The sequence below is a fragment of the Pteropus vampyrus genome, unplaced genomic scaffold, assembly GCF_000151845.1.
Source record: "Pteropus vampyrus isolate Shadow unplaced genomic scaffold, Pvam_2.0 Scaffold226, whole genome shotgun sequence".
NCBI classification, from domain to species: Eukaryota; Metazoa; Chordata; class Mammalia; order Chiroptera; family Pteropodidae; genus Pteropus; species Pteropus vampyrus.
In genome coordinates, this window is record NW_011889007.1 from 891528 (window position 1) to 901618 (window position 10091).

The 10091-nt window shown below is 58.4% G+C and overlaps 1 protein-coding gene across 1 annotated transcript in view; it reads right to left on the minus strand.

Annotated features, from left to right (window-relative positions):
* RFX2 (regulatory factor X2) overlaps window positions 1-10091 on the minus strand; it is a 52467-nt gene that overhangs the window by 14808 nt on the left and 27568 nt on the right. Inside the window, exons 7-12 of the mRNA XM_023538599.1 lie at window positions 5769-5950; window positions 4780-4899; window positions 2276-2391; window positions 1335-1453; window positions 829-941; window positions 310-504 (exon numbers count right to left, since the gene is read on the minus strand). Coding sequence (XP_023394367.1) covers window positions 310-504; window positions 829-941; window positions 1335-1453; window positions 2276-2391; window positions 4780-4899; window positions 5769-5950 — 845 coding nt within the window. The remainder of the gene's footprint in view (window positions 1-309; window positions 505-828; window positions 942-1334; window positions 1454-2275; window positions 2392-4779; window positions 4900-5768; window positions 5951-10091) is intronic.

Consider the following 10091-nt stretch of genomic DNA (forward strand, 5'->3'; position numbering starts at 1 on the left):
ATCTTCTAGAATCTCCTCTGGGCACGCCGGAGACGGGATGTCACCTGGAACCTCACAGCACTGGGCAGCAGCTTGAAGCCCTGAGCCCCGCCAGGCCCGGAGTTGGGGGGTTGGGGCAGGCAGTGGCCGGAGGCTGGGCAGTCCTCACTGGAGCCACCGCTTGGGCCCTCCCTCCTTCTCTCCCTGGGCCAGTGACAAGGAAAGCATGCAGGCAAGGGTGAGCGTCTTCCGGGGCGCCTGAGCCACTGCTCTCCCTGGATTCTGGGCGCCCCACATCTGCCCTGGACCTGACGGGGTGGCCGCGGGCACAGGGACAGGGAGGAGAGGAGGCGGTGAGGGGGCTGCTTACTGGGCACTGGCCGCAGCACGTCAGGGATGAGGATCTCCACCAGGGCCTGGTAGAGGATATGGTCGCAGCTCCTCATCCACTTGAGAACGGGGTCGCATTTGCACAGAGACACCAGCTTGTCCTTTGGGAGGACGGCGGCTTCAGGGTCCTCGTCACTGTGGGGGTACGGGGGCACAGGGTGAGCCGTAACCTGTGCAGTAGTCAGTGCCCATGCCCGCCCTGCCTCAGATTCCCCAGGGTCACACTGTCCCTCGTGGCTACAGCTGAGGTGACTTCTCTGGGATAGCATACGGTCACCTCTAAATCTCACTCGAAACAAGGAAACGGGCAATGGGAATTACAAATCAGCTGTTAGAAGTACACAAACAGCATACATTTTTGGGGTGGGGGGAGCACCAAATCTCAGAAAGCTGACGCATTTGTCTGCGGGTCACAGCGTGGGTGTCATCGGGCCTGTTTGGGGGGGACACGGCAGGCACCTGGCTGGCAGAGAGGTGGGGCCGTCGCTGGAGGAGGCTTTAGAATTCCAGAAGGAAAGCCACAGCTTCTCGATGTAGTGGAACTGGAGGTTCATCACGACATCTAAAGTTGCCTGGGAGTGAGAACGGTGGGTTAAGCCACGAATGTGCGTGTGGCTAAGTCCACGGATCACTCGTTGTCAGGACATGCCGAGCAAGCGGTGTGACACGGGCTGCAGGTGAGGTGTCTTCTAAAATCCAGAGACCACAGAGGGGATGGAGATGGACAGAGGGGCGCCCTCCAGGAAGCCGGGATCCTATCTACTGCTTGGCTAGAGGGAGCAGGGGCCACTCCTGTCTCCTTCCTATCGTCAGGGACACCTGGGGATGTCTGAGCGTTTGGTGGTTCTGGTGACGGGCCTGGGGGGCATGCGTGGCTCTGTGCCGGGCCCTGGGAGGGCACTGTGGCCCACTGAGGCCCCACGGCCCGGCACAGGCTCTCCCCGGGCGGCCCTGAGGGCTGTCACCTCACAGTGGCGCCGGTAGGCCAGCTGCAGGGCCCTGACGTCCTGGGGCAAGACGCTCTCCTGCAGCAAGGTGCTGCCCAGGTCTGGCGCTGGGAACTCCGGGAAGACGTGGGAGACATCTGGGGGAGACAGAAACAGCGCTGTCGGCGAACCAGCAGAAGGTCCACACACAGAAGCCCGGCTGGGGGGCCCGTGTGCTGGGGGACGCTGGCCCGAAGTGCCAGTGGCTGCTCGACAGCCCTGGGGCGACGTCCTGGCTCCCCTGAGCAGTCACACAGCTTCTGTAAGCTTCAGTTCCCTCAGGTGCAGAATGGGGACAGCATTGTCACTCCTCCTCCCCCAAGCAACATGAAATACGCTGAGAGACAAAGTACTTCACCCAGGCCGGTGACATAGTGAGCTCTCATCACCCCAGCGTGAGGGCAGCGCGTCTGGGGTCAAGGCTGGCCCTGTGGTGACTTCCTGGGCCTGACCATCTCTCCAGAAGACCCAACACAGGAGAGCTCCGTTCAGGCTCAGAAAATACACTGAAGGTACACCAAGGCCACTCATGTCTCAGTGTGTGCATGCTTATGACACTTATCCCCGTGAGAGACCCAGTTTTAGGGGTCCCGAGCACCCCAAATGTTCCAGGTAACCAAGGAAGAGAACCCAAGAGGGCAGCCAAATCCGAGCCAGCAGGTTTTAAAATAGGACATCTGGTCGTCTCTCAGATGGGCATTTTATTTTACTTACTTATTTTTCTGATTTTCACTTAATATATTAATTTTGGGGGCATATGCTGATTATTCTAAAATCTCAGGGAGGCCGCAAAGAAGGCTTATCTAGAAGACTGTCAAAGCACCCTTTGGATGCTGCTGGTGCTGAAGCCCACAGACACCAGACGCCCCCGAGTGGACCCGAGCTTTCATGGCACCCAGTGGGGGGCGCTCACCGCTCACCTATGTATTGCTGGTGGTGCTGGCTCTGGGCGGCCATGGCCTGCTCCGGTGTGCTGTGCAGGCTGCTGTGCGAGCCACTGTCCCCAAGGCTGTCTGTTTTTTGGGCAGGCCGGTACCTAGGCAGGGGACACATGTACCACCATGAGGCCCCAGCAACACTGCCCAGAAGGGGCCCAAGGAGCAGAGGGCTGAGCAGGATGCAGTTTGGAGTGAGTGAGTGTGTGTGTGTGTGTGTGTGTAATTTTTAAATAATTGTCAAATACACATAAAAAAATTTATCATTTTAACTATTGTTAAGTACACGGCTCAGTGGCATTAAGCACATGCGCATTGCTGTGCCATCGGCCCCACTATCTACCTCCAGAACTTTGACCCCCAGTACACACTCACCCCTCTTCCCTCCCCTGGCCCCTGGCTCCACTGTCTACTTTCTGTCTCTATGGATCTGACTCCTCTGGGGACCTCTTGTGAGTGGGATCACATACTGTTTGTCCTTCTGTGCCTGGCTCCTTTCACTCAGCATAGTGGCTTTGAGGTTCATGCATGTTATCACACGTGTCAGAATGTCCTTCCTCCTGTGGCCGGACCCTATCCCATTGTGTGTACAGACCACACTTTGCTTATCCGTTCATCTGCCGTTGGATGCTCGGTTGCTTATATGTGTATAAATATTCTAATACTTCTCTCTTAGAAGACAAGTGAACTTCTTTACATAGATCACAAATATCTTACTATTCTTTGGTCTTGGAGGAAATTCTGAGACTGTCCTTTTGCCCTGAGCCAGAAAGCAATGGATAGCTGGTGTGGGCAGCAAATCGAGGATGACTAAGGGAAGGGTTTCCTGGGGCGCCTGGTCCCTCCGAACCCACACGGATACTGGAAGTTGGCAGGTGTGGTGGGAAGGGTGGGGCGGGGGTCCTGGCCAGAACTGGGGTGCCTTTCTTTGTGGAAGGTGGGGCCAGGCTGGCTCTGAGGAGGAAGAAACGCTGCTGAGATGTGTGTGTGCCACCCGACTCGGGGGTGGTTCCAAGTGTACATGGCACAGGCCTGTCGCCATGAAACGTGTAGCGGCTCCTGAAATAGCACACTGGCTGACACACAGATCCGCAGGAGTTCGCAAGGGCCAAAACCGGGCAACGGGAAGCCATGGAGTCCATGTCTGCAGATAGTGAGGGTCAAGGGCACTGCTGGTTCCATTCCGATGTGTTGGCTCCCGGAGAATGTTCCAGAGACTCTCTTCTGTGACCTCCAACTCCCATGATTGGCTACACAATTGGGAGTCTCTGGGACACTTCAAAGCAGCTGAAATGGGGTTCTGAGCCATGTAGACCGGCCGAGGCATGAAGGTGCCATGCAGGCGTGAAGGAGACATGGTCCCCACCCCGGAGCAGCCTGGACTCTGGAGAGGGGGTCTGGGACACTAGGAGGCTGCCAGGGAGGTGACATTCTAGTGGGAACCTGAACCAGGGTAAACTTTGGCTGTGGAGGGCCAGTTCTGTTGCTTGTTTTGTAAATAAAGTTTTATTGGCACATGGCCACACCCATTCATTTATGAATCATCTATGGTGGCCCTAATGCTACAACTGCAGAACCTCTGGCCTGCAAAGCCCCAGATATTTGCTCTCTGGCCCTTTACAGAGAAGTTTCCAGAGCCCTGTCTTAAAAGATTGAGTAGGTTTGTGATGGTAGAGAACATTCCAGAAAATAACCAGGCCTTTTTGCCATCAGAGCAAAATGTCAGGAAAAAGCAGCAACTTAAATCTATAGGCTTCTTTCTCCTGGCTTCTTGGGTTATTTTCAGTGTTCTGTTTCTTTTTTTTTCCTAGTAGTTGACAAATTAAAAGATCTGTGATACTAACTCTATGACATTCTGGAAAAGGCAAAACTATGGGGACGATAAAAAGATCAGGGGTTCCCAGGGGTAGGGGGAAAGGAGGGATGAATCATGGGGGGCAAAGAAGGTTTTTAGGGCGGTGAAAGTACTCTGCATGATCCATGTGACAGACACACGTCATTACGCATTTGTCCAAACCCACAGAATGCAGGACACCAGGACGAACCCTGTGCAAGTCATGGACTCGGGGTGATAACGACATGTCCAGTGGAAACAAATGCACCGCTCTGGGGGGGGGGATCCATGGCGGGGGAGGCTGTGCACGTGTGTGGGCAGAGGGATACGGTAAATCTCCGTACTTGTTACTCCATTTGGTCATGACCTAAAACTACTCTAAATAACGTTTTAAAAAGAGAAGGCTCTGGAAGCCCTGCCAGCGGGGTGAGATTGCAGCCTCAGCCCTGAGTCCTGCTGGCCTCCCTTCACGCCCCTGGAGGTGAATGCCTTGCCCCCCAGGACCGAGGCAGTTAGGGGCTCGTTTTCCCGCCGTGGGATGGGAGTCCCCTCGTATGGATGCATTTAATGTTTGACAAGCACCCTCCTGCGTTCCCCCTAGTGGAACCCAGGCCCCGTGCCCCTCCTCAGGCCGGCCCCGGCCCTGGTCACCCACCTCGGCTTCTGATGCACGGGCTGCTGCCGCATGGCCATGTACTGGGTGTCCTCCTGTAGCCGGTTCAGGGGCGAGTCTGGCTTCAGACGGATCCCGTAGTAGTGATACTTGGAGTTGCCCCTGGAAAGCAAACGTCTGGGGTTGGCTCTCTGTGGACGTCCCGACGGACAGGAGGCGCTGTCCTGGCCTGCACCTTGGGCCCTGGGGTTCAGTGTCCCCTGGACTGTGGGGGAAATGCCCACAGGCTGTTCCGTGGCCAGAGAGGTTTAGGAAATTCTGTACGGGACTTGCCCTCTCAGAGGTCCCCCTCTTGCATTTTGGTGCGATAAAGGCTCTGAGAAGTCCTGCAGTGAGAAACCCAGTTCTGTGTCTAGGTTCTGTGTGATGGTATCTGTCAAAGATCGAAGGCGGTGGGGGACGGGATCGCCGGTGGCTGAGAGTGCCTGAATGAGCCCTGACCCCCACTTCCACGTGACTTCCTCGAGCACAGGCACCGAGCCCGGCCCGCCGCAAGTCACAGCCACGTGCGTGCTGGCCACCTGCTCTGAAGACAGTGCGGCCATTTTTTTCTGCCGAGAGGGGTGTTCGCGTTATTGCCTGGGGTACATTTATGGCACATGACATTCCCCGGCTGCTGTAGGCCAAGGGCAGGCCATGGCAGGCTGGTCCAGGCATAGCAAAAAGCATCACGAAATGGTAAATCCAACTCTCCCACATAACCTAGAGGCAGCTATTAAAAAAACCCATTATTATGGACAATTTCGAACAAGGAGAGAGAGCTGAAGAGGACCCGCATGTGCGGTCAGCAGCAGAGAACCGGACCACAACCGGCAGCCCGCCCTGGCCAGCTCGGGGCAACTCCAAGTTCACCCAGAGGCGTGCCAGTCAGGACGTGTGGGCAGGCGCGTCCTCCAAGAGCTTGATTTCTGCGTAAGTGAGGAGGGAGGACGGGTGGGTGGAGGGGGCTGTTGGACACGCCCCCCACCCACCTGGTGCCCAGCCGCCGCGTCCGCAGGCCCATAAACACCGAGCGGATCAGCTTCCCGAAGGAGGCGGCATTCACAGGGTCCAGCTTGTGCTCCTGGCAGTGCCGAAGGTAGTGGTTGTAAAGAGAACTTCGGGGGAGACTGACGCCTTCAGCGGTCTCGTAATTATCTAACAGCCACTGGAGCTGGAGAAAGAAAGACACGTTTCCGTTTGTCAAAACCCCCCCAAATGCCAAAATGCCAACGTGGACTCATTAAGAGGGTCGCGTGCTTTCCTCCGCTAAGCGATGAGGAAATTCAAGGCTACTGTCACTGATTTGGGTTCAAGAGATTCTGGGCATGGTAGGGTTAGGGCATGTTAATCGCTTCTTTTCACCTGCTTCTTTATTCCTTCAATTTCCAGCCTGGTCTTCAGGCTCCTTGACTTAACTGACAAACACCTGCAGGATAGAGACCTCGTAGAATCTGTCTTCATAATCATCTAGACACCCACACGCCCTGCACGCCGTGGAGACACCAAATGTCACCTAAACCTACGGAATGGAGATCAGTTCTGATGGCAAGAGGAGGAGGAAGATTCGAGAAAACTCGCAGCCTGTGAGCACTGCGGTCGAAGACGGAGACGAACCGCCACCTCCTACAGCCCCGACAGAGCAGGTGGAAACTGAGCAAAACTCTCAAGAGGCTGGCGCGCAGGGCTTTGTGCTCAGGCCAAGGCAGGGAAAAGAATCGAAAGCTGACGTCGCTGCCCCCCCAGAGGTCAGCATCGCTTCGGAAGGGCCGAGGCGGTCCCCACAGAGAGCTGAGCCCCACCACAGGCAGCAACGCGGACCAGATGGTGGCCCGTCTTCTGGGAGCCCTGAGCACAGTGCCCCAAAGGCTGCGTCAGGTTGTCTTCCGCCCCGCTGTGTGAGCACAGATGGCCTTACTCACACTCGGGCTTTGGTGACAGGCAGGGGCTCTGTGCACAGGGGCCGGGCTGGGGCAGAATCTGGAGGCAGGATCCAGGATCGAGGGGGGCGGTGGTCCGTCCAAGCCACCATTCCTGTCCAGAGCCCCTGCTGGCCCCAACTCCTCTGCGGGGCTCCGCACCCTTCCAGACCCAGAGGAAGTGTCTCCTCTGGGACATCAGCACCCCCCAACATGGCCTGTACCCCACTGCACTCCTGGCCACATCTTAGCCACATGCAGACTTAGCATGTAAGCTGGACGTTGGCCTGTATCTCCCTTTTAAAAAATGGTTTTATTATGGAAAGGTGTAACGAGCAGAGAGGCAGCGAGGACCTCCCGCCTCGGCAGCCATCAGCCGGGCCCGCTTTATTTCGTCTGAGCCCCACATATCCTGGGCCTTTTTAAAATGAACCCCTCTTAGGATCCTTCATTCCACCCCTTGGGCCGAGTGACAGGGGGGTGGCGGCCCCGGGTGCGGATGAGGGGGGTCTCAGAGGCAGGGGGCAGGCACGCTGGACTACGGGGCAGAGGCCCTTTAACAGAAAGGCAGGATGGGGCATCGGGGAGGGCTGGGTGGCGGGTTCTGCTTTTGGGAGGAGGAGGTAAGCCGGGCAGAGGCTGGGACCAGATAGGGAACCCTGGCACCGGGGAGCCGAGGACAGGGTCTTGGGGGGCTGCGTGGAGAGCGGTTTGCCGTGCAGGGGTGAGGTGTGTCGGGCCTGCAGTGAAGGCCCAGAACTACGGGCTGCCTCGACACTGGGGGGACCAGGAGCGGTCCCCTCCACGCGCTGCTCCTGCTGCGAGGTCTCGGCCACAGAGCCATCCTCTCTGAGGACCGGGTTTGAAGCAGGGGCCACCCCACCCTCCTGTCACGGCCAAGACTCCCACAGTCTGTGGTCCACCCTGCTCCCGAGTGCGCCCATGTGTGGCCCTGCGGTGTCCTCCTCCCCGGGCTGTGAGTCTCCATGCAGGGGCGGGTGCCGGGTGCGTAGCCACCCTGTAGCCCCAGGGTGCGGACGGCCCTCACTAATAGGGCGATGAGAGTCAGTGACAACAGGGAGACAGGAAGGCGGCCCTGAAGGGACAGTGCAGGATGGGGGCAGCTGCTGAGGGCGGAGGGCTCCCCGTGAGGTGGGCCCGAGGTCGTGGGAAATAAGAAAGGCCCCTGAAAAGAGACCCGTCTTCTTCAGTTGTCCCTTTGGGAAAAGAACATCGTACTTTTTACTTCTTGTTAAGTCATTCAGACCTTTCCTTTCCAAACTTCCTTTAAACGTGCTTTTCACGACGCGGGTGGCACAGCACCTCCCTTGTCCCTCCCAGTTCCGCTCTGGCTCAGGGCTTGGAGCCTTCGGAGCTATCCCTTCTGCCCTCCCTTGTCCCTGGCCTCTCTCTCCACATTTGCACCCCCGGGATCTTAGAGGCCTCAGGAAACACTGGCCAGAGAAGATGGGGTCCTGAAGAGCGAATGGACCCCAGCATGTGGGTGCAGAAGCTGGAGGCTCCTCCTCTCTCTGCCCCCCGAGGCCAGGGAGCCCGGGGTACCGCTTCTGAGGGACCCCTCCGTGGGCAGGAGAAGCTGGGACCAGGAGCCTAACGTCTCAAGGGCAGAAGCCACGTGAGGATTTATCCTTGGCTGCCAGGGGGAGGCAGGTTCTGGGGGCTGCGGGCTGGAAGGGGCACTGGACCAGGGACCCTGGATGACGGAGGCCAACACCCAGCCCACTGCTTGACATGATAGGCTCATGCGTTAAAAGAAGGATGTGGGGAAGATGGTTCCTTTCCCCCAGCCCCACGCTATTTAAATGAAAAGTAGACGTCTCTCTTTTGGGTGATTTTGCTGCATTGGCGTTAAGCTACCATGACATCAAGGATGCGCAGTCACTTTCCTCCTCAGCAGAGGTGACAGCTGGCACCACCGCAGCCTCCCAAAGAATAAGTGGTTACATGTCCTCTCTTTTGCATCGAGGAGTTACCAGGGAGGGAAAGTGACTCGAGTGACAAATGAGGAAACGTGAGGAGGGAGCCACGGGCAGAGGGCACAGCCCGTGCCAAGGCCCTGGGCAGGACGGAGCCCGGCGTGCGTGGGGACAGTGAGGAGGCCCTGTGGCTGAGGCAGAGTGTGGGGAGCAGGGCGGCACAGGCTGCGCAGGGCCTTGCGAGCCATTTCCATGACTGGCTTCTACCAGGAGGGCAAGGCGCCCCGGGGGCCTCTGAGCAGAGAGGTGCCAGTCCTAGTAAGAATGACAAGGGCCTGGAGGCTGAGGGCTGGCTTGTAGGTGGCCTGGATAGTCCACCTAAAGTCGGGGGCGGGGTGGCCCTGGCGGAGGTGGGAGGACCCGTCTGACCCTGGGCTGTTCTGGAGGTGAGGCCAGAGAGCCGGTGGGGCGGGGCGCGGGAGGCGGGAAGCGAGGGTGAGCAGGGGAGGGGGTGGGGTGCCAGGGCTCGGCCCTGGAAGCTCCAGCGCGCACTCGGGGAGGGGTCCAGGCGGCGATGCCCTTGAGGATACAGCCTGTCTCTCCGGAAGCCGGGTGAGGTGGGCCACTGAAACAGCAGTAGCCTGGCCAAGGCCACGGCTGGAGGCACTTGGCACAGTCATGGGGACTGACTACAGGACGCGGGACCTATCCCAACAAGCTGCTGCTCCAGCTGTGCCCCAGCCTGGCCGACAGGCGACAGCTTTGTCATGACACCAGCCTGTGGTTGGCACCACTGAAGGATCAGGGATCTCTGACGGTTTGTGTTTCTTGGTTGAAAAGGCCTTCTCCCAGGGTTGGAAATAGTGGGAGTTTGTTTTAGTAGACAGCGGCCACCTCTCTGTGACAGTGATGGGGTGAACGCACTGTGGGGTCCCGGAGCCAGCAGGGGTCGCACGGGGAGCTTCTCCAGCCGGGGTCTGGGGACAGCAGGGCGGTGGCCCAGCGGGGAGCCGGAGTTTCTTCAGTGCCCGTGTCCGCTCTCCTGCCCGTGGCCGAGAACTTGACCGAGGCTTGCCCAGGCAAGCACGACAGTGGCTGCTCCAAGTGGAGGTGGCAGCGACACCCGATGGGGGAAGGCGATGTCAACCCCACACCAGCTTCTTCGCCTCCTCCCTCTGAAACAACCGTCCTTGGCTTTCATGCCAGCAAATCAGACCATTCCCCATTTTAGAGATCGCTCAAGGCCCGCCTCCTCCTGCGGGGTTTTCGCATCAGGCTAGAAGCTTCCTTCGACCTGCACGCCCACTGGTCTGAGCCCCGAGGGCGTCACGGCGAGCTTGGGGGACCCGGCATTGGCTGGCTCTGGAGGGCACTGGACAGCCTTCCTGGGCTCCGGGCACGGCGCCACACACGCAGGCCCAGACAGCGCATGGCGGGGCCCAGCTCCGCGGAGACAGCC